The sequence below is a fragment of the Parasteatoda tepidariorum genome, chromosome 3 (genome assembly GCF_982258835.1).
Source record: "Parasteatoda tepidariorum strain Cologne lab strain chromosome 3, Ptep-v5.0, whole genome shotgun sequence".
NCBI classification, from domain to species: domain Eukaryota; kingdom Metazoa; phylum Arthropoda; class Arachnida; order Araneae; family Theridiidae; genus Parasteatoda; species Parasteatoda tepidariorum.
Genome location: NC_141757.1, coordinates 16543216 through 16568112, shown reverse-complemented (window position 1 = coordinate 16568112; position 24897 = coordinate 16543216). Strand labels below are relative to the sequence as shown.

At 32.2% G+C, this 24897-nt stretch overlaps 1 protein-coding gene across 3 annotated transcripts in view; it reads left to right on the top strand.

Annotated features, from left to right (window-relative positions):
* Positions 1 to 24065, top strand: part of LOC107444248 (uncharacterized) — a 207531-nt gene extending 183466 nt beyond the window's left edge. For all 3 annotated transcript variants that reach the window (XM_071186721.2, XM_043049802.3, XM_043049801.3), the window contains 10 exons: positions 5677 to 5800; positions 5887 to 5983; positions 6135 to 6190; positions 6828 to 6875; positions 7935 to 8034; positions 12161 to 12206; positions 12285 to 12383; positions 17868 to 17948; positions 18177 to 20628; positions 21602 to 24065. In XM_071186721.2, coding sequence (XP_071042822.1) covers positions 5689 to 5800; positions 5887 to 5983; positions 6135 to 6190; positions 6828 to 6875; positions 7935 to 8034; positions 12161 to 12206; positions 12285 to 12383; positions 17868 to 17948; positions 18177 to 20628; positions 21602 to 22221 — 3711 coding nt within the window. In that variant the 5' untranslated portion in view covers positions 5677 to 5688 and the 3' untranslated portion in view covers positions 22222 to 24065. The remainder of the gene's footprint in view (positions 1 to 5676; positions 5801 to 5886; positions 5984 to 6134; positions 6191 to 6827; positions 6876 to 7934; positions 8035 to 12160; positions 12207 to 12284; positions 12384 to 17867; positions 17949 to 18176; positions 20629 to 21601) is intronic.
* Positions 24066 to 24897: the final 832 nt, after the last annotated feature.

Genomic DNA, 24897 nt, shown 5'->3' with positions numbered 1-24897 from the left:
CTTTCAAATCTCATAAATAACTTTAATTTGTCAGAAAAATGCATGATAATTCGTTGCAGGAAGGAATTGAAAAACGATTTTTGGGAAACACCCTTAAGATTTAACCTTTAATTATGTTTTCGTGTGGATTACGTTACCCTCCTTTATTGTAATTAGTCAGGTTTCGATAGCGTTTTTACTTTTTCCTTGCTTGTATATTAGTTTGTGACTATGTCATGTGTATACCTTTTTGTCATCATTTTTATAACTGTCGTTGAACGGGCAACACAATTTGTGGGTTTACTTTGACTACTGTTCAATTTTGTAGCCTTGTAATTTTTAACCCAATCCAGAGGAGAAGGGAACTCCTGGATCGAGCATTGGGAGAAATTTGCATTCGTGGAGGACTTTTTCATGGAACTAACCCACATTTGCGTTACATGGGGAAGAAAACAACGAAAACGATCCACGGTTAGCCGGGCGGACTCTAGCCCATGATCCGTCTACAGCTGAGGATATTTTACGTCAGTACTGTGGTCAGTGCGAGCCGGGTGCGGAATTCGTATCTCTTTCCCTGGGATTCGAATCCGGTGCAACTCATTGGAAGGCGAACGCTCTATCCCCTAAGCCACAATGACTCTGTCATCATTTTTGATATTTAATTACTAAAAACTTATAAAGAGGGGTCTTTTCGAAATAATCTATATAGTATAGAATTACCACCGGCAATGTATAAAACGCTGGCATTCTATAGAATGACAAATGCTCTTTAGACAAAGTGTGAAAAAAGAGCTATGATCAGAGTATAAAATAAAAAACGTTCATTCCACAAATGTTATTTGCAGGACTGCCATAACAAGAATTTACTAAATATTTCTATGTTACATCTCTAATTTAGTAGCAGCAATTGCTGTTTATTTTTTAATTATAATTTTACAGTGTTGAGCATAATCTTGTATGTCTTTACAATTTAAAAAATCCTTGAAAAAGTTTTTTGCAATAACAGGACCCTATTTGCACAAATTCACAAAAGCAGGACCCGGTTTGAAAAAATGTGACTTAACGTTTGTTTTATATTCACAAATTACGAGTAATATTTTCACAATTTTACAAAAACGGACCTTTCACAAAATGTCTGGACAGACCCCTGTGTGTGTATATATGTATAGCACGGTTTTATTCATTAATCAAGTTAATATTATAGGATTAAGCTCTCCTCTCAAAGGAGAAGAAACTCACGAATGAAGAACACGTGAAGAACTGTAGTTCATTCATCATTAAAAGCTTGAAAAATCGCTCCATTGCAGTGCTTCTTCATGAATGACCGATGTCTCCTATTATGTTTTGCACAAAAGGAAAATATCTAAAGCGTGTCATTCTTAAAAATGGACTTGTGAAGATTTTTTTTCTTCTTCTTCTACAGAAGGCGGAGTGGTGTCATTCAACTGTGGTCCTCCCCTCCGAATTAACTAACATCTGCTCCTTCTCTCTCTCCTCATCACTTCCTGTTGAAGTATCATTTCAATGGATGGGCCCCTATTGAGGGGTGAGCCCAAATTTTGCTTGGGGTGGGAGCATTCGTTTTTTTTTCAGGGTCAAGGTTTTTGTACCTCACTTCCTATAGAATATGAAAGGGTACATTTACCCTGGTGGAATGTTTATTACGCGAAACAGGTGCATTTGCAGACAGGAGAGCACAGATTATTTGTGGAATTATGTTGAGTGGCTAGGGTACAAAGATAGCAAAAGTCATAGATAATAATTTTTTAAAAAAAGAACTTTAAAAAAAATTTGAAACAAAAATTAATTAAAAAAGTAAGATGAAAACACGAAAAATAATTCTAAAATATACACATGTGTATATGTTTAGAACTTGCATCAGAAATCTTTGTTCTACGTCTAAATTTTTGAAACAGTGAGTGATAAAGAAAAAAGAAATAGCACACACATACTTCATAAAAGTGTCCATACATATAAATGTTCAGTCACACTTTTTTCAAAAACAGAAGAAAAATCAGTTATTTGTGTTTGCTTCTTGCTATAATTTTCGATCTTTTCTCGGAACTGGCGGGTAATCCCTTGTGGATAATCGGTGCTCTCTATAGTGACTCTACTTTGATATTTAAATTTATTATGCAGTTTCATATATCGCCCTTGTGGTTATATCACCCTGTTCCAGTAGATTGAACAATAGTCTACCTTCTACATTTCAAAACGATTAGTCTAAGCTCACATAAATTAAATCTATTATAGGGTCCTTTATAAGTTATGTTCAAAATATTTTTGATGTGATAATGGTTAACACTGTCTCGTCCTGAACTGATTTAATTTCGTTTAACAATATTTTTTTGAATCTAAATACTAATAACAAATAGGGTTTTTATAGGGTTTGAGTTAAGCTAATAATATGAGGGAAACCGAATTCATAAAATTTTATCTACTTCTATCATAAATAGGACGAATTCATTGATAATGGGTTATTAGGTGTAACCGTTTTTAGCATTCTGTTTTGTTATTCATGTAAAGCAACTGGAATGAAACTTAATAGAGTTCGGGGGTCTGTTTAGAAGAAATTTGGGTCCGTTAACGGATCGTTCACAAAATATCTTTTCATAAAAACGGACCCTTCACAAAATATTTTAACTTAAAAACGGACCCTTCACAAAATGATTTTTCTTTTAATCGGACCCTTCACAAATTTGTTTATCTTCATTATTATTTTGTTAATCGAATAAACCCTTTCCAGGGCAGAAAACAAGAAAGATGGATGTAAACGAATTAAGTTTTGTCTTCGGCAGACGATTCTTCCATTATTCGTTCGAAATTAATATTCTGCGTTCAGCAGTATAGGGTAAATACTAATAATTGTATGTTGCATTTCTAATTTAGAAGGAGCAATTGTTGTTAATTTTTTAAAATTTAATTTTTTTAATTACAATTGTACAGTGTTGAGCATAATCTTGTATGCCTATACAATTTAAAAACTCCTTGAAAAAAATTTTTTTTGCAATAACGAACCCTATTTGCACAAATTCATAAAAGCGGACCCTGGTTGAAAGAATGTGAGTAATTTTTCACAATTTCGCGAGAAACGGACCTTTCACAAAATGTCTGGACAGACCCCTGGAGTTAGTATTATATGGTTGAAAAAAAATTCAATGGCCAACTTAACTTCGATACTATTTGTAGTAAATAATTCAATATTAAAATTAAATTTTTAAAAATAAATTCCTACATAAAAATAAACTTTCTCAATATAATCAAAACTCGTTTTCATTTTGTTTCTTGTTCAAAAATTTAATATTTCACAATATTTTTTTTTTTTTTTTTTTTAATTATGACATAATTTGGATGAATAGGTTTTGGACAGTTTAAAACAGATTTGGACAAAGACGGTTTAAGCCGTGGATTAGTCCATTCTGTCCTAAACCTTGAGAACTCTGTTTGGTATCTAACAGTGTTCAACAATTTGCTGGTTTAATAAGTCCCGTGGCAGTCAATTTAAAGATTTTTTTGCGTTTGAAATATTGCTCAAGTAAATAGTAACTACCCTTGAAATCCGCTTTCAATATTTTTGACTGAAGATTTATTTTTTTAATCGAAATTTTTTTAAGCATCTTTGCTTTCTACCAGCTAATTGAACTTGCCAGATAATGTAAACGATGAAGCTCTCACCACCCTTTTCTTTTCCTCCGCTCTTCATCTTTTGAGTGCTAAAGCGTTGATTGAGGAATGGGCTTCTCCGTCTCATTATCGAAACCCAGAGAGAATCTCTAAAGAACAATGCGTTTTCCTTCTGGAGCTATCTGTAACCAGGGGCAACAGGGATAAAAGGGAGGACGCGTGACGACCATTAAGAGTTAATTATGGGGTCTGCTTTCTCTCGTGCTACCTTTGTATTTATGATTGAGACGGGGGGGGGGGAGTGAACGAACCTATAACTTTTCTAACTGCGAGGGGATTTTGTTTCGTTAGTTGATTCTTTCATCGAAGCAATAGTTTTATTGGTCTAAAGATGTCAAGCAATTCATTATTTTGGCGTATTTTTAGTTTTTATTCCTGATATTTTTGATGAAACAATACTTAAAATGTTATTTCGTTTTGAAATTGCAAAAATAAAAAAAGTTTTTGGTATTTTTTTAAAAAGTTGTTTGCTAATCTTATAGTTTTTTGACTTACCCTCTTTATTTCGCTTATGAACCAAGTACCTGAACGTGGTTTTGGTTATTTTATTTAATAAGCGTCGTTGAACAGATGACCCAATTTTGGGTTTACGACTAATGATGTTCAACTCCGTAGTGTTGTAATTTTGAACCTAATTTAAATTATAAGGGAACTCCTGGATCAAGTATCGGGAGAAATTTGCCTTCGTACAAGACTTTTTGATGGAACTAACCCGCATTTGCGTTAGATGGTGAGGAAAACCAAGAAAACGTCCCACAGTTAGCCTGACGGCAAGGGGACTCTAACCCATACCACGTCTACCTGTGATGATATTTTATGTCAGCACTGCGGTCGGTGCGAGCCGGCTGCGGAGTTCGTATTGACCAGCCATTTGTAGAAAACTTATGGTGCTTATTTTTTTAGTTTGATTCATGCAGTAAAGTTAAATGCATAAAAAAGGGGCTTGATTTCAGAGAATTATTTGCAAGGATGTGTATGGTGACACGCCGAAGAAATGTTTTACCCACGAAAACTGGTTGAGCTTATACTTCTAATTTTAATTGCACTTATAATTTGATAATAAAATCATATTTATTAGCAGTTGGTATTTTTAAATGGTATAATGTTCAGTGTTGGAAATTTCGTAGCGTATTAACCCAAAATACAGTTCAAATATGACATGATAAATATTAATTTAATTCGACACCTTATTGATGTTGCATCAAACTGACTTCTAATAGAGTGTTTTCCAAGATTTTATAAATTTTTTAATAACCAATTTTTAGGATTCTGGATTTTTCCGCAAATATTTAAAGTTATTAATTTTACTTTTTTTCTTGTTTTTATTAAGTAAAAATATTGCAATTTATTTCCTCAAAGAAAGTCTTTTAAAAACTTAATTGTTCTTATGGGTAATATGCCACTTTAAGTCGATAGTTTTTACGGGGATTGAAATTTTTGCATAAAGAATTACACGCGAAACACTAATTTTAATCTTAAAATGCGATGTAAGTTAATCCTCAGAAGCAAAAAAAATTTTTTTTTTGATTTGGTTTAAATGAAAAGAAAAATTTTATTGGGCAAGTGAGAGCCACCCCATAAGAAGAAAAGAAATGACAAACTTATTTTTCCTCTAAATAAATTTTTTTTGTAAGGAAAATAATGTTTTAATGCCCTTAGGACGATTTTAAAAAAAATATTGTTTTTTTTCAAATCAAAAAGATTTCAAATTTATTTTTTAAGACTAATTATAATTTTTTGGTTTAAAAAAAATTATTTTTTCAAAAGAATAAATTATGTTGTTTCTTTCGGTATTTATAATTTAAATTTTTTCTTTAATCCCGATGATGAGCTACAGCCAATACCAGAAACTACGACATTTACATTGCATAGAACTAACATTAAGAAATAATTTCGCGAATTCGAAGTTCTTTTTTCCTTTGATAATAATAATCAAAGATTAAAAAAAAAGCAAATTCTGCTGTAACTTTCAACAACGCACTATCATTTTCTAATTTTCTGCATATATTTTAGGGTGAAAACATTATGCATCGTCCTACCCGTCTGAAAGTGACGGATATCAACAAACAATTTATTTGTGTACTTTGTGATGGATACCTCATCGATGCTACGACCGTTGTTGAATGCCTCCATTCCTGTAAGCCATTGTTTGTGAAATTTGTAATTTTTTTTTTAAAAATTGTCACTTAAATGTCAAATTGACTGTGTTTTTTTCTATTGCAGTTTGCAGAACTTGCATTGTGCATTATTTGGAGAACAGCCGGTTCTGTCCCGTCTGCGAAGTTCAAGTGCACAAAACAAAACCTCTATCAAGCATAAGGTACGTATATATATATATATATATATATATATATATATATATATATATATATATATATATATATATATATATATATATATATATATATATAACCTACTGTCTTGTTCTTAGTTAAGGAGAGAGTTATATTTATTACATTCTTCCTTTTTAGATCTGATGTTACACTTCAAGATATAGTTTATAAGTTAGTTCCCGGTCTTTATCAAAGTAAGTAATGCATTTTACTTCCGTAGTATTTATAATTTTTAAACAAAAAATTCAGTGAATATTACAACGTGAAAAGAATTTATTAACCCATTTCAGGAAATTAATATACTGTAAACTTGCAACCATAGGCAATCAATATCGCACGTCATTAAGTGAACGCAACTCAATATCAAAATTTAAAGTTTAATATAAGTTTTAAAATTTCTGTACTTAAGGTTTAACTTAGATTAGAGCAAATTTGAACTTTTTCTGTTTCTAAATACTGTCGTCATCCAACGGAAGACTTTCTGCTTTGAGCACATGGTGCTTAAAATGTAAATTGTGTAAATTAAATAAAATGTATCGCAAAATTGATTTATCAATTTTAATTTGCCCAGGATTCGCTTTGCACATTAATTCCTTTTTCGAAATAGGCAGATTTAATTCCATACAATCTGGTTAGATAAATAACCTATTGCGCAATTTTCAAGGGATTATAATATCTTATTATAATTTTTTTCCATTTCTTTTGTTCATTTCTAAGCATTGTATACATTGCTGCTATTTGAAAATATTTATTAATAATACCATGTTTTTTTTTTTGTTATAGCAATCATGGTATTTATATTTTTAATTTTTTATATTTGTTCATGTTTAGATGAAATGCAAAGGAGGAGAGAGTTTTACTCTGCCCATCCTGAAGCAGGTAAGACTCTTCTTTTTTTACCACCACTTTTTCTAGTATTCTTTATATTTTCGGACACGCACAATGACAATAAACACCAAATCAAAAGTTTTTTTTTTTTTTTTTTTCTCGTCCAAGCCCTGCAACTCTATCTTTACTAACACACGCAAGCAGATTACAAAAACAAAACGCGTTTTTTGTCGCAAGTCAGTCTATATTTTGTTTTATTTGATACTTTTATAACCGTCGTTGAACTGCCGACCCAATTTTGGATAAGTATTAGAGCATGATTTTTAGCAAGATTATGAGATTTTAGCAAGTTTAGAATCATCGCATTGCTTCAAGTATAAGGAGGCACTATGGTTTTTTTTTTACTTAAACTATGGCTTTTTTATTTTCCTTGGCGACAGAGTTTCGAAAAACAGCGTCAAAAGTGGAGTTTCTTTCTTCTATTTTTGCGTACACTTCATTTTTCAACCACACACGTCACTAATTTCGCGATAAATTATTCTTGAACATGCGTTATCAGAAATATTTAGTTCTGAAGGATTCCAGGAATTAAGAGAAAATCTAGTATTTTCTGTAAAAAGAAGAAGAAAAAAAATTTAATTTTTTCTTTTTTTTCTTCCGAAACCTTGAAATAACCCTGCAATAATGTTAGAAAATGATTATTAATGTAAACTTCACGGTAAAAATATATCGAGATTCAATTGAGGCTCAAAATAATAAATTCTGACCATATTTGTTACAACTTTTTTTTGATAAAAATTTCACTGCCATGCAGTTAAAACTATATTAAATTAAATAAGTGTTATTCTTAAAAATGTCTTTCTTTAGATTGTTTATTTCAAAGTTAAAAAAAAAAAAAAAATGAATTCACTCTTCTAAAACTGGTTAGGGATCTTGTTCCCCCCCCCCCTTAAACTGATATCACTTTCCCCTAAAATGAAAATTTTATTATTCCATAAAAATAAATACTGAGCATTTTAGAAGAAGAAAAATTATTATTATTATTTGTATATACAGCGTTAAATTAGTGTAATTATACATTCAAAATGTGTGTTTCATCTTGTATTTCAGCTGCCAAATGTTCGTCGGAAGAACGAGGTGAAGGGGCTGAACAAAGGTGCTTTTATTCTCCCCAAGAAACCATCAGTCTTAGTCTGGAATACATGCACAGGTAAATTCATGTCATGCATATTATTTCCTTTAAAAAAACGTCCACTTTTTAATGTTGGGCATATAAAAAAAAATTTCAGTTTTCAATGACATAAAGGGTAAATTAAAAAATAGAAAAACGAGCCCATTTTAGTAGTTATTGAAATCGTAGAGAAACTGTTGACTGCTCTCTATTGCAATTTTTAATGATTGCACGTTGGTACCATTCTCTAATCTAAAACTTATATTAGTAACATCACAGTGTTATTGGAATGATTTCTAAATCCATATTATATTATTGCAAATGTAGTCCTAATATATTTTTAAATCATACAAAATGTTGGATAATATATCAGGGATTTTAACATTCCATTTAGAAGTTTCTTTTAGAGTCAATTGACAAAAATTATCCTGAAGATTATTTGTTCTTTTGGTGTATGTGGTACGGTGTGGAATGTAAAAATGTAGAGGAAAGTTGCCTAAATCGTAACATCTTTGATTTCTAAGGAAGCATTCATTGTATGCAGAACGTTCTATAGCGGATAATTTTGTTCACTTGGAGATCCATGCAGAAGAATTATGTCTCTGTATTCTTGAGTTCGAGAAATCTGTATTCTTGCGCTTAGAATAACACTTTGTTTAACACGTTACGTATACAATGTGTTATTGTACCAGTACGGTTTAAGAACAATATATCAACTTACAGGTCGATTTTTAAGTCATTTTAACTTTACTAACCCCACACTTTCGGAAAGTGGCTGAGAACTGTTATTGGACAAATTTTCACCTAATACCAAATTTTTCATCTCGTGAGCGAGGTTTATAATAAAGAAGCAACAAGTGAAGAGGGGGTGGTATTTTCTTTAATTAAACTGTTTTTTGAATAACAGAAAACCTTGAAAACGGAACTGAATCAGTAGATTTAATTTACTCATGATGAAATATATTTACTTTATTTAATAGAAAGCAATGAGCCTTTTGGTTAGTTCTCTAGTAAAGTGATTTGATTGACCGATCTGACCCCGAGCCTTTTATGTTGAAGTCACGCTTGCTCTTTGTAGCACGTGTTCCATAAACATTAGCTTATACCTACTATACTTGTTACAGTTCAAAATTGTAATATTTATGCTATTGAACAATTTACACATTGTCTACTTATTCACTTAATCATAAACGCTCAATATTTTGAGGGTGGTGCGATTTAGGAAGCAGGTGGTACGAATTAGGCAACCGGTTTCCTAAATGGTACCACTTTCAGATTTATTGTCAGTACATATTGTGCAAATATTGTTACCAAAAAAATAATATACGTAGTAGCTGAGTAATTGTATTTTATTATTGGCATTACCAGTGATAAAAATTTGGATGTGAAAAGGTGTCGATTTTTGGCTACCTTCTTACATCGAACAAGCAACAATGTTACATTCCAGTTGCTTGATTGTAGCTGGTCTACTTCGTGAGTGCCCCCAAAACACTTCGTCCGTAGCCATTCCTTATAGGGCATGATGAGTGGTTAACCTTTATTATTATTATTATTTCTTGTTGTCCCATTTGAAAATGGTGCTTTAATTGGTGTTGGGGGGAGTTTCTGGTCGACCTACCACGATGAAAGGTGCGTTAAAAAAAGGGGTGTTCCATCTGAGTTGCTCTCCGATCGGCCAGTTGGTGGCTCCTCCCCACTCTCTTGGACTGGATTGAATTGCAGAACAATAGTCGGGGATCCGCCTCCACGAGTCGATGGCCCACGTGAGGGTCAGGAGGTCGTTTCGTGACGTCATCCCCCACTCTCTGGTTGCGGTTGGTCGATAGCCCGAGACTGGAATGAATGTGAAGCCGGTTCTTCAAAAAGAACCCGTTTTCAGGTAGAGGAAAATTGGTGCAGAGTATGTTTCTTCTGATGGCAATTTGTTGTTATCTAAGTTCATTGATGTTCCAGTCGGTCCCTTCTTATCGGTTTCGTTTCGTACGAGTTGATGCAGATAGTCCGATTACTCTAGGACACACAACCTTTTTGTATATTCCAAAATGCCGATCATTCATTTTTTTTGAAAAAGTGTATTAGTAGTTCACTTTCATACTTTTTAATGGTACAGTCGACGTTTGATATAGCGACGTTATCAACAAAACCGACGTTATAATGTGGAGTCGTTCTAATCTTAAATGCATGAAAATACCTTAAATGACTGCCATTTTCTATTAATAACTTAACGTCAAGATAACTGTGTAAACAATATGTTTTAACTCAAAAATAACAAGGGGACAGGCATTTAACAAAATGAGGGAATAAAATTTTCAAATAAAAAAAAAGTATTATTGAGGAATTTATTTTTGTTCTATAGAAAGAAATCAAGCGACTACACTAAATCTCGGTCGCTCTATTGGAATGAACGGTTTAGTGCGGGTGGTCTAATGGGCAATAAAATAATCATGCGTCTATGGAATAGCAAAGGAGACTTCCATGCATCGGTCGTTATAAAGGAAAGAAATACTATAATAGAGGGGCGTCTTAAAGAGCTTTGACTGTATTTTATTGAAAACTGAAGTATTTTTCATCTTGGTTGCATAGCAACGGACGTGCGTAATACAATCGACGGGAACATAAATAAATAATTCAAATTAATTTATTAAGACTCACGCTACGCAAAATATTGATCTTCACGAATTTCTTAAATTGTCAATTTAAAATAATGCCCCCTCCCTCAAATTTTAATCTCTGCAGTCTGCACCCAATTTGCTCCTTCAATCTCAGAAGCATGGGTTCGCACTGCCAGAATTTTCATTCTAAAATAACAGTAAAATAACCTTAATGTTTACGGTAAAGAATATTTTATAATTTTACGGTTTTTTAACCATTTAGAACTAGCATGGTTTCAAAACTGTCAAAAAGAAATCTAACTATGTATAGGAGATGGGTTTTTCGTTAGGCAATGGACATTGGAAAGTACAGGGCACAAATTGGGGAGTGCAGGACGCTGGAAACTCTTCATGTGTTGAAGGGAATGGAGGAAATATTGTGGTGTCAACGCTAGGACTCGAACCCCCGTTTTGGGATTGATAGATTGGCTCTTTCGGCTGTAATATGTACCCAGCTGCGAGGGACAAAGCGGCTTCTATAGCTGGGCCTAGTTGGTGCGATAAAATTCAGGCTGTTTAACCGTATTAAGAGAAAGCAGTTAATAAATGGTTTTTCTCGCAGTTAACAGTTTGAATACCATCTTATTTATGGTTATTTGGCTGCTTTGTTTGTATATGGTGAAATAACAATTGAATAAATTGTTATTTTAAAATTGAGCAATTTCTAGCTGTGTATCTTATAACCATAATATCGACATCTTGAGCTAGTAAAATACAATACAGAAACACACAATGTAAAATTGTTAAATTCATCCAAAGTACGGTGTTTTCGGTTCAATTTAGCAAGCACCTTATTAAAATTGCACATTTGAGGCAGTTTAAAAACTACGTAAGTATGTTTTTGGCAACCTTCCACCTTCTCACTTCCTTGTCAGCATAAATGAATGAATTGCTATCTCTTCTCTTTCATGCTATGCTTCTTTAAGAAAATCGCAACACTCAACACCTGTTGGTTTGCTTTAACTTTAATTTTTATCGAAGCAAAGTAATATGAGAAATTTTAGGATTAAATTCAAATGAAAGGTGTTACTTTATGTAAAACAAAAAGCGAAACTAAAGAGAAACCCCTTGAGAAAAAGAATAAACATCACAGAAAAGAACCAACTTGAAGGATATAACGCGTAGCCACCCCCTGGTAAACATCGACAAGTTTTTTTTATTATTTATTTATTTATTTAAATTGCAAGTTTAAAATTTATTTGACACATTGGCGATTGTAGTTGGCGCGACAGATGGCGATACGGAAATATCCCCAATTTGTGCCATTTCCTGCTCTCATAAACATCGACATTTGCAACATATTTTGTAAAAACCATGTTTTTTCCCCTCATTAACAACATTAAAAAGAATACAATAAATAACAATATTATTTTTATTATTTTTTTTATAAAAAAAGGGAATATTTATAAGGATATATGTCTTCATATTTACGAAGTATAGTGCATTATTAAGGATTCAGTGTTCATTTTAGTTGTATGAGAAATATTAGAAATAACATTGCATTTCTGTTCCAGTTCCAAAGATGCGGTGGAAAACGATAAGGAGGGATCGAATAAAAAGGTGCGTTTTAATTTTTTCTTGGCTCATTCGATAATAAAATAATGACACGTTGACGCTAATTAAATCGTTTCTTTACAGGATCCCATGACCAGATACCTGAATTGTCCAGCTGCTTTGAGTGTCGCAAATTTGAAGAAATTTATTCGTCAAAAATTTGGCGTCTCATCCTCATATTCGGTGAGATTTCCATTAACTTCCCCTCTCGGTTACTATTGTAATGTATTTTACTTTCTGCCCCTTCTTTTCCCTTTTATTTTATTTATTTATTTGCAATCTGAAGTTTTTTTTTTTTTTTTTTTCAATATTTCAATCATCGTAAATTATTTTATTTAAAAAGAACTGCATTTAACTGAATTTATATGAAAAATAATGAAATAAAATAATTTTTGTTAACTAATTGAAAATATATTTCAAATAAGATATTAAATATCGATTATTTTTGAGCTATAGTAATCATACGACTGTTTTTAAGAACTTTGTATTTAAGTTTCTTGAAATAAATAATATTTAAGCTTAGCAATATAAATATTCTTATATATTTTTAAGTAGAATATGATTGTGCATTAACTTCATTAATTTTAAATATAAAAATTACACTTGACCCTTATATTTTCATTATAGTTTTCTTTTTTTTTTTTTTTTTTTTTTACGCGAATAGGATTTTCACCTTACATGATTTATTCATTTTTAACTTTATTCGTTTAACACCAGTAAAAAAAAAAAAAAAAAAAAAAAAACATTGCTGAAATTTTTTAATCAAAAATTTAAAAAATATAATTATAAAAATAAGATTTTGGATTGATATTTCAATATTATAGGTAGTTCGATTGATTTAAAATTTTCGTCATAAAAAAATTATTAAATGTTTAAAAAAAAAATTTTTTTTTTCTTCCAATTTTTAATAGCAATATAATTACAATTTTGAAACAGAATAAACTTTTGCATTCAATTTTTTTTAGTTTGTTGAGAAAAAAAATATGTTGACATTTTTACTAAATATCCTAATTTATTATTTATAATTTTTTCTACGCCCATCTCTTCGTCTTTTATTTTAAAAGTTTATTTATTACCTCCTGCCAAAAGTATTATGCTAACTAAGAGGATGCTCTTTCCATCGAACAAACATTTCGTGACAAGCAGAAGCGGCAAGAAAACTAAAAACAATAATTTTAACACAAAATTGGAAAAGACAGGAAACTTTTAAGTCAACAAAAATATTCCGTTTTCATAAAACTAAATGTTAAAAACTTATATGCACTTTTATAATGGCGGAAGGTATTGAAGATTCTAGAGCGCTATAAAACAGCTCGCAGAAAGAGAAGAAAAAAATCGTCTGAAATATCGAAATAGAGAAGATCGGGGTGCAGGAGGGGGAGAGAGAGGATGAGTAAAGAAAGCCTGGCGAGATGGGGGAGAGAAGAAGAAAAAAAAAAGGAAGTAAGCAGCTCGAATCGAGTTTCGGGTTGCTATGGTGACGAACTGTTCTCTGCTTCGTTTGCTTCTCACCCATGATTTATCGAAGGAAAAATAATTCAGAAGAGGGAAACTGTTGTCACTCCTTTTTGTGCACTCTCCCCCCACACATACAAGTGCGTGAGTAAAAGAGGTAATTGGTACATTGAGCCGGAATCTGAAAAGTAACTTGGCAGACGTGTGAGCTCCATTCAAGTCAACTTCCAAATGGCGAGCTGTTTTTCCCAGAATAGATATAGTAGAAAATACCAGATCGATAGTGTCAGCATAATCTCTCTCTTTCTCTATTCGCAGAAGTTAAAAATTCAAAACTCGAAATAGAACCTATGAGATTGATTATTCCAGCAATAATGATTTCTAAACTGTCTTCATTTATTTTATTGTAAATACCTCATTTTCTGTAATGACTTAATTTCAGATCGATAGCCCGAGTGTCAACGTAATCTCTCTCTTTCTCTATTCGCAAAAGTTACAAATTCAGAACTCCAAACAGATACGATATGATATTTCATCAATAAAGATGATTTCTTAATTATTTTTATTTCTTATCTTTCAAATACCTAATTTCCTGCAATAACTAAATTTCAGATCGATAGCCCGAGTGTCAACGTAATCTCTCTCTTTCTCTATTCGCAAAAGTTGCAAAATCGGAACTCTAAATAGAGCTTATGCGATATGATATTTCATCAATAAAGATTTCTTAATTATTTTTATTTCTCTTCTTTCAAATACCTAATTTTCTGCAATAACTAAATTTCAGATCGATAGCCCGAGTGTCAACGTAATCTCTCTCTTTCTCTATTCGCAAAAGTTACAAATTCAGAACTCCAAACAGATACGATATGATATTTCATCAATAAAGATGATTTCTTAATTATTTTTATTTCTTATCTTTCAAATACCTAATTTTCTGCAATAACTAAATTTCAGATCGATAGCCCGAGTGTCAACGTAATCTCTCTCTTTCTCTATTCGCAAAAGTTGCAAAATCGGAACTCTAAATAGAGCTTATGCGATATGATATTTCATCAATAAAGATTTCTTAATTATTTTTATTTCTCTTCTTTCAAATACCTAATTTTCTGCAATAACTAAATTTCAGATCGATAGCCCGAGTGTCAACGTAATCTCTCTCTTTCTCTATTCGCAAAAGTTACAAATTCAGAACTCCAAACAGATACGATATCATATTTCATCAATAAAGATGATTTCTTAATTATTTTTATTTCTTATCTTTCAAATACCTAATTTTCTGCAATAACTAAATTTCAGATCGATAGCCCGAGTGTCAACGTAATCTCTCTCTTTCTCTATTCGCAAAAGTTGCAAAATCGGAACTCTAAATAGAGCTTATGCGATATGATATTTCATCAATAAAGATTTCTTAATTATTTTTATTTCTCTTCTTTCAAATACCTAATTTTCTGCAATAACTAAATTTCAGATCGATAGCCCGAGTGTCAACGTAATCTCTCTCTTTCTCTATTCGCAAAAGTTACAAATTCAGAACTCCAAACAGATACGATATGATATTTCATCAATAAAGATGATTTCTTAATTATTTTTATTTCTTATCTTTCAAATACCTAATTTTCTGCAATAACTAAATTTCAGATCGATAGCCCGAGTGTCAACGTAATCTCTCTCTTTCTCTATTCGCAAAAGTTGCAAAATCGGAACTCTAAATAGAGCTTATGCGATATGATATTTCATCAATAAAGATTTCTTAATTATTTTTATTTCTCTTCTTTCAAATACCTAATTTTCTGCAATAACTAAATTTCAGATCGATAGCCCGAGTGTCAACGTAATCTCTCTCTTTCTCTATTCGCAAAAGTTACAAATTCAGAACTCCAAACAGATACGATATGATATTTCATCAATAAAGATGATTTCTTAATTATTTTTATTTCTTATCTTTCAAATACCTAATTTTCTGCAATAACTAAATTTCAGATCGATAGCCCGAGTGTCAACGTAATCTCTCTCTTTCTCTATTCGCAAAAGTTGCAAAATCGGAACTCTAAATAATGAAAAACATTATGGGAACGCAAAATTTTGGCAAACTCATTTGGCTACACGTCGCCAACTCATTTTGACGAATTTTTTTTTAAATCAAGGTTTTTTTTCTTGCTGAAATTTTTTATTTTTATAGAACTCAATATTGATTTATACCACAAAGATAAGTTTAATAAAAAGAAAAAAAAAATCGCAAAATGGAAAATTTTATGTGCAGAAATCTCATTGGAAGGCGAATGCTCTATCCCCTGAGCCACCACGATTCCTTCAGACTAGTTTATTTCCATTTCTTTTAGGGCTCTAAACATGTGTTTATAACTGATATGATGATTTTTTTAATTAGCGGCCTGAAAAGTAATTCATAACATATTGCACTACATCTGATTTGCTATTCTGTGATTATAATTTTACAACCGTGAATTTAATACTGTTTTAAAAATTAAAAGAAAGAGGGGTGCTTAAATACTCATAGATATATGCACGAATTACGAAATCAATATACGCTGCAATAAATAATATTTTACGTTATAAAGAATTTCATAATATTTTATCACTGCAATACAGAGAGTTAGAATGGAATAAGTATCTCCCATTAATCCTTTGAAAGGCTTGTTTGATTCTATGGGCGGAATGTGGGCCACCAATATCGTCTGGAAGGCCCCCGAGATTTCGTGATCGGAATGAGTGAGAGTACTGACACTTCCTTCCCTTGTGTTGTTAAAAGGGGCTCCCCTAGGTATCTTCACGGGTGGCTAACTCCATTCACTAACGACTTTCATCTGCCTCTCTCTCTTGTGTGCAACTTTTCTCACAAACCTGGCCTAATAAGGGAGTGTTCATTTTTTGAAAAGATTCTTACTTTCTATCATTTCTGTAACAAGTTTTTATTATATGTTTATTTTTAATGCCCTATAACAAGAATAAAATGGTTTTTAAGAATTTTAACTTTCTTCATTTTCATCTTTTTTAAAATTTGGTAACAGCAATTACTAACGTAAAATGTTTTAAAAGCTGAGTGAGGTTACATAATTCTTGGAATCTGTATTTAGTGTTTTTTTTTAACAGTTAAATGAATCTTACTATTCATTTAACGTTTTTTTCCCTCTTACTATTTAGCGTTTTTTCCCCCGTTTTTGTAATAAAAAAAACTACAATAACAAATAGAGCTGAGCGAAGTTACATAATCAAACAACATAAAATGTTGTAACTGCCGAGTTTAATTGATCAATAAATATTTTTCTTTTATATGTGTGTGCTTTATTATGAATGATGACAATTAACTATTAACATCTAGCTTTTTTCACCTTAATTATTATTTTTGATTTTTGCATTTTTAAGAATTGTAAATAATAATTAAAGACGAGTCAGATTTCACTACTAAATATCACATATTGTTGTCGAAAAAATTGTAATAATTTTTACTACTACATACATAGCCAAGTGATATTTCTCAACCCAACAACGTAGAATATTGTTGATAAAATCGATGTACGCGAAGTGCGTAACAGCTAAGACTTGTTTTGTAGCTCAACAGCACTTTTTTCCTCCCCTAACTAAGCGAATATTTAAAATATTAAATATTTGAAAAATATTTCAATGCTCGGAATATCTCAACTCTTTTCCAATTTCTACTATTAGTTTACACTCTTCCTATATATATTTATATATCTTGTTCAATTTTCAATCGCTAATAAAATACTTTTTATTCGTGCATTCAAGTTCAAATACATTTGTTTTAAACTTGTAGTGATTTGACATTTGAAGTTAATACTGTTTTTTCAAACATTAATTAATTAATTTTAGTTTTATATGGGAGAAAAATAATTGTTACTATATAATAAAAAGTAACTAAAATAAAATATTTCTTTATTGACACCTAAGTAGGAACTGACTTGAAAGTTTTTTTTTTTTTTTTTTTTTTTTTAAATATTACTTGTTTTTAATCATCTTAATAACAAGTTTTTAAAAAATCAAATGAATTAATTTCTGCAAAGTCAACATCTGCCTAAGCAACAACAAAAAAAAAAAAAATGCGGGGGAGGGTTAAAATTTTATTTTACTAATTGAAAAATTATTTAATTAATATAGTATACATATTTTTATTGTTTATTTATTATTATTTTTAATTGCCTTTGAATAACTGGTTTCAATTTTTTCCTTTTTTTTCAGATTGAAATTTTTTATGGTGATAACCTTTTAATAGATGAATATACATTGATGGATATTGCGTACATTCATACATGGAGAAGGGTATGTAACGAAATTGTTTCTGGAATGTTATCTTCCCTTTTAAATACTAATGATCACTAAAATTGCTATTTTCCGTTTATTACTGATTAAGCCTAGATGAATATTTATAAGTTTAAGCTATTATCATTTAAGTATTAATTTCAGCTTAAATAGTCATTATACTGTATTTTTTGTTAATATTATCTTCATTACCTAATATTGATTTTCTTCCTTTTTTTCACCCTCCAGGCTGGCCCTATGAAATTTTTTTATTCTATAATGACGAGTTCTCCAAGAACAAATTATGAAGTTTTGAAAGTTCTCCCTGAAATTAAAGACGAGCTTACCACTGTTCCAGTTCCGAATGTTGTTCCAGTGTCCGAAGAAACAGATACTAGCATCAAAGTATCAGAAGACAGTATGAAAATGGAAGTTGACGAATCACCGAGCACAGAATCTAATACTCCTTGCAATGAAATTGGTGGTGTAGAGGTGAAATCGTACGAGGTATCAACCAGCTTGTGTTCCACATCAGCCGTTCAAAAAATGGAAGTTGTAGAATCTGATACTCCTGTACAAAATGTAAATAACACTAGTCCAGAAAACTTACCTGTGACTTCCAAAGTTGAACTGCTTCCACAAAGTATTCAGATTCTTACAACTCCACAACATACTGTTATAACTTCCGCTAACAGCTTGAAGATGAAATTTGTTGCAGGACCAAAACCGAAACCTCTCTGGAAAACAGTGAATGCTAAAAAGTTAAAAAGAGAAGCTCGAAACAAGCCTGCACCACGCTTAGCTCGGCTAGCTCCATATCCACCACCCGCCACTGCCCCGCCCACTTGTTTAACAGCTACTCCACTATCTCAATTAACTGTTGGAAAACTTGTTCCGAATGTTATGCCTAGTCTTGCCCCTTCCTTAGTCACTGCATTAGTGTCTACAACTGCTAATTCTCTTTGTAGTTCCTCACCCAATGCAAATCTACAACCCTCTACTCAATTCTTAGGTCAAGTTACAACATGCAATGTCGTAACTTGTAATGTGACTACATTTTCTAATAGCTTTTCACCCTCTACTAATTTTCCTCAGAAGAATTTCACTACATCATCAACCGATACAAAGTTGACCACATCAGTTCCCAATTCAAGTTTTATAAGTACTTTGCCTAGTTCACATGTGATTGCAATTCCAGCTGCAGTGCGTAGTCCTGTGAATATTTTACCTAATGTAAACAACTTGCCAACTATTGAAGTGACATCCGCAAATGTGAAACCTCCTATCCCTCATGTATCTATAACAAATGGTTCTTACAGTGTGCCCGTTTCTTCGTCTATTTCAACTGGAATAATAGATCAAGTTGAGTGTAACAGTATTAAAGCACAGATGAATTCTTTACCGAATACTGTGCTAAGTTCTTCTGCTCCTTCTATACCTGTGATATCAGTATTATCTGATTCAAGTGCTTCCATGCGGGAAAGTTCGAAAAATGGATTAAGTGTGCCACGAAACTCTTCTAAATCCCCATCTCCGAATTCCACGCCACCTTCCGCGGCTGAAGTTGATGATAAGACTTCCGATACATCAGAAAAATCTTCGCTTAAAATGCTTCTTACTTGTGATAAATCCAGCGATAAGAAAGAAACAGCAAACAATGATAATATAAATAGTTTAGAAAATGATAAAGCCTCTACGATCAAACCTTCAGAAAATGCTAAAAACTCGTCTCCTCATACCCCTCTAACAAATGGAAGTTGCGAAAGCTTTCCACTCAGTACTAAAACACCCGAAACATTTGATAAAAAAGAAAAGAGCTCCCTATCTGCAGATTTCAGTGATAACGATGATTTAGGGTGCCAGGCTGACCTGGTTGTGGATGAGCATAAAATGGACAGCTCGGACAATGAGGATGAGAGCGATGTAGCCCTGCGCGAAAAGATCACCGCAATAGCCGAAAAAGAGGATGACGCGGATGACACTGAAGCTGACAGTGGTCGAGCTAGTGATATGAGTAATCAAGCTCGATCTAGCTGCGATGACGATATCGGTTCTCCCACGCCTACATCGTTATCAGAGCCTGATCGGAAACCGGCGACCGCAACAACCACCTCTACAAACTCCATATTGCCCAGTTTTACTTTACCTGTTAACAGCTCATCGACAACAACGGAAAACAGTAATAGAAGTGCTAAATCTAACAATATTAATCACGTCATTAACAATTTATATCGAAATCACGAAAAGAAAGACAACATTGGTGCTCTCGATTTGTCTACTAGTTGTGTCAGGAAAGCAGGCGAGGTTGCTGGTGCCCGTCCAAAACCTGTGGCGAATCCAGTATTGGACACTAAACACAAGCAGCCTTCCTATTTGGGCGCTGCCAGTAAACAGCATACAGCTTGTCCTCCGCCGCCCAAACCTCCCACTTCCTCTATATTGATGCAGGGATTGACTTCTCGCACACCTCTTGTTCCTTCACAATTACATGGGAAACCTCCTCACATACCTGTTTCAACGTTCCTCGGTCCACCCTCTTTCTTTTCTAGTCAGAATAGAACTGTTTCCACGACCTCTGTTACAACGGGACGATCGACGCCTACCTATAATGCAAGTCGTACAGCCAGCTCCCCAGTGCCTATATCTCATTCGGCTCTCTCATTGCTACCAGTTTCGCCAGGCTCTTCTCAAATAATGCCTGGTAAGTTTCACTTTTACTATTAATGAAAATAATCGCAAACATTTTCTCTAACAGTATACTATTAAACCTCGGATAGTCTAACAATGCAATGTTTGTTGTGCAAAATTGATCCAAATGAGGCATTATACAGTAAACTCACTTCAAATGCAGTGATCCGTAATTTGAGATAATGGAAGATTTCAAGGGACTGTAATAGAATTTCTTATTCATACGTACGTTAAAATCTGTTTGTTAATTTGAAATTTTCCCAGTAATTTTGGTTATTTTAATCCAGGAATAATCAGAAAATTTTACTCCCCAAATTTATTTGAAGTATTTTTTCGGCATTTAATTAGTTATATGTTTGTAAACTTTATAAATAATATAAAATTTAGCTAATATAAACAAATGGTTATCACATATAACATACTAACTATTTATTTCAAATAGTGTGTGTGCGAATAAAGTGTACGCTTAAAGAAATTATAAAAATTGTTGTGATTTCCCCCCCCTTTTTTTTTTAAATGTTTTAACTGATGAAAACCGATCTGAAAACGGCATGAAAATTACCTTAATGTAAATTACACAAAACTATATTTGTAAATAAATCTCAAAACAAACAAATTTATAACTTTGAACTTCCTTACCAAGAATGTTGATTGTATAATTGTATCGGCATTTTGTCAGAAAAAACCAGTAGGAAATAAATCTAAAATACAGCGTGATTTTTTTCAAAAAATACTACCAAGAATTGCAAAAATCCAACTTCAGCTTATTTGTGAAAATCAAATATAGATGATTAAAAGCATGTTTTCCCCTCCCTCCCATTTCCATCAACCGTCAAATGGGATGGTCGGTTTTCTCTCTCTGACGGTTGATTTCGGTATGGGGAAAAAAGTTCTTTACATTATCCACAGTTCTCTACATTCTCTTTGTTTTAGACTATCCCATGCGTTTAGTGTTGTTTAAATGTTATGTATTGTTCTTATTTTAGGTATTCCGTATCCTCCCTGTGTGCCTAATCCCATGGCTTTTCCTTATCGGACTCCTGTCACTATACCGCACCATAAAGGAATATCTTCGCCACCTTCTACCAGTATTCACAGCAAAACATCTTCTAAACAATCCAACAGTCGAAAATCTTCGCTAGATTCTCACCATACCAAAAGTTTAACTAGCCCCAACAGCCGGAACGGTGCTTTAGGCGTAGCATCCCCTGCAACCCAAGCTTCCTACCCCAAGACGTCTCCTTCCAACGCCAGAATGTCACCCCTGGCATCCACCGCACCCAGCCCAAAGTCCATGATGCCTGGTGCTTTACCGAACACCCCCTCCTACAAGCCAAGTCAGCCACTCAGCCCCAAGTCCATCATGCCGAGCTCTTTACCGAATACTTCCTCTTACAAGTCAAGTCAGTCACCCATCTACAAGAAATCCTACAAGAGTTATAATAGCAAGTTCAAGGGTAGCAACTTAACGGTGTTGAATCCTGGTGACCCCGATCACAACGGCTACAGTCCGAAATTAGTCATTAAAAACTTAAACGTCAAACCTAATAATAACAACAACAACAGTAATCACCACCATCACCATCATCACTCGTCTCCGAAATAGACTACTTTTTTTTGCATTCTTTTGTACATAGACTGGCAGTTTATTATATATTAATATTATATCAAATGGGGAAAACAATTCTTAAGTCTCTTTGTATAAAACTACAAAACAACCTTAGTTCGTCGATTCATTTGTTTGATCATTTAAATTTTCTATATTTTTATTTGTTAATGTGCTTTTTCTGAGGATACTTGTTGAACTGAAAGTTAATACTTAAATTAAAAATTTGTATGTTTTTTTTTTATTTAAAAACTTAACTTTGACAATTTGTGGAAAAGTAAATAATTAAGAATTTTTAATACACGGATTATTGATTTCTTACGGAAACGGGATTAAACTAAAATAATCTTGTTTAATCCCGCATTTATTTTGTTAATCTGTATTTAAATGCAGATTACCAATAAAATTTTTCATTTTTATCACACTACTATATCAATCTTGTTTGATTTAATAATTTATTTTTTTTGTAATTATAAAAATCGGCGCTACACTAAAGTTTACATTTTTTCAAAACTGAAATTCAAGCAATAAATAAAATTAACATAAAAGTAAGATGTTAAATATTTGAACATCATTAACGGAATTAATTATACTAGCTAAATATTTTTAAATTTTGAATACGGTTTACTCACGATAAGTGTTAAAGGAACTTTTATATATATACGTTTCTTACTAATTATAATTTTCCAATTCATTTTACTGACAAAAATTAAAAAAAAAAATTATTTACATATTTAATATGTATTCTTTTTAAGGTTCCAAGCGTCAGTTATTCAAGCGAAATTGATAAGGTTGTTCGTAAACACCACTGTCTTTACATGAATTGGCACTTTTTAGTGACCAAGCTAAGCTAATTGTGAAATGGCGCAAAATGCCAATATGAAGAAAAGAAACAATTTTTCGGAATCGTAATTATTATTATTATTTTTTTTTTTTGCAATTTTTGTTTTAACGCTGCATAGTTTGTGCTCATAAAAAATTTGTAAATATTGAGAAAGATTAATTAGTTTCAATCTAGATGAAAAAATAACGCAACATCGACGACTTTAAGAAAAAAATTAATTAATATTTTTAATTTTTTCGTCTATTTGTTCGTTCTATAACTCTAATAACTTTTTTCGCACATCTTTAAACAGCGCCCTCTATGTTAATAGCCAAATAATAGTATACTACAGTTTTGTGAAAAATAAAAGCCCCTTTGATCCTAAAATTTGATAAGCTACTAATAAGCGTCATTATCTGGAATTCAGAAAATATGCAGAAAAATCTCGCCAAATATGCAAGTTTTAAAAAAAAGTTAAATAATTTTTAAACTTTCAAAATATTTTTCTGTTTGAAAGTTCGAACAGTTATATGTAGTAAGATATTTTACATAGTTTAGAAAGCTTCCCTTCAAAATGAAATACAAGTTATAGCCTTTTTTTTCCTTCTTTTTTTTCATCTTATTTTTCTTGACAAAATAACTTCGGAAGATTTATATATTTTTTTATTTGTTGCTTGATTACACTCATTAAGGAAAAATAAATGTGTACAGAAAAAGCGCATTCTAATCAAAACTAGCCTCATTATTATCATCATTGAATCGCCAAATCAAATGAATTTTATTCTGTTATTAATTTGTCAAAGTATCTGTTCTGTTGCTTTCCCCGTTTTCTTTTTTCTTGATCTCCAGTGTTGAAACTAAAAACATTTGATATGATTCGTGTAAATAATTTGTTAATATATTTTTGTACATTTAAAATTTTTAGTTTATGAAGAAAACATATGTCTTTCGTGAAAGAATATTTATCAAAAAGTGAATATCAAAATGAAATGTAAATAATCACATCACCTTAAAAAGAAAATAAGAAGGGTATAATATAGTAAATGCACCTTTCTAACACGGTTAAAAATTTATCACTTTTACGAAGTGCAATATCTGGGTCATGTTCGACTTCACATTGCAAAATCATGAAAGCTGATATATATCTATATATATTCCTGAGTCCTAATTTTAGGACGTCAAAATACTATAGTCATTCATGAAAATACGTAAGTTAAAAAAATGTGATGTTACTCTTGACTCTTTGTACAGTTATGTTAAGGTATATTTTTGTTTCACTTTTTGCTGATTTTTGTTTTCATTCTTAAGATGTCTGGGTAACTTTGTGTGTTGAAAGTTGTGTGGCACTCTTTTCTGTGAAATTCTATTTTTTAAATCGTAACCGTCGAGGGTGTTGACAACTACATTAAATATTCTAAATCTGAATGAAATTCGAGTGCATGGTTCGGTTTCACTTTGTTATTTCTTCAATCCAGAACGATTCACTTCATAAATGAAGGATTTTGGGTAATATAGTGATAAGCCGCATTTTCAAATTGGCGATAAAAGTGCTTTTGAGTAAATGTTAGGAATGAGACGTTTCTATGATATTTTTACCCTATTTATGTATCCAGGTTAACAGGGTTCGAATCCCACCGATGACTGGTCGATACGAATCCGCATCCTGCTTGCACCGACCACAGTGCTGACGTGAAATATCCTCAGTGGTAGACGGATCATAAGTTAGAGCAGTGGTGCTCAAACTAGGGGTCGCGACCCCTGTGGGGGTCGCCAAATTTTTATGAAATGCATTATCCCTGCATGCTGCATACTATACAGTGTACATATAAAGAGTGAAGCGCCGTCACTCACTG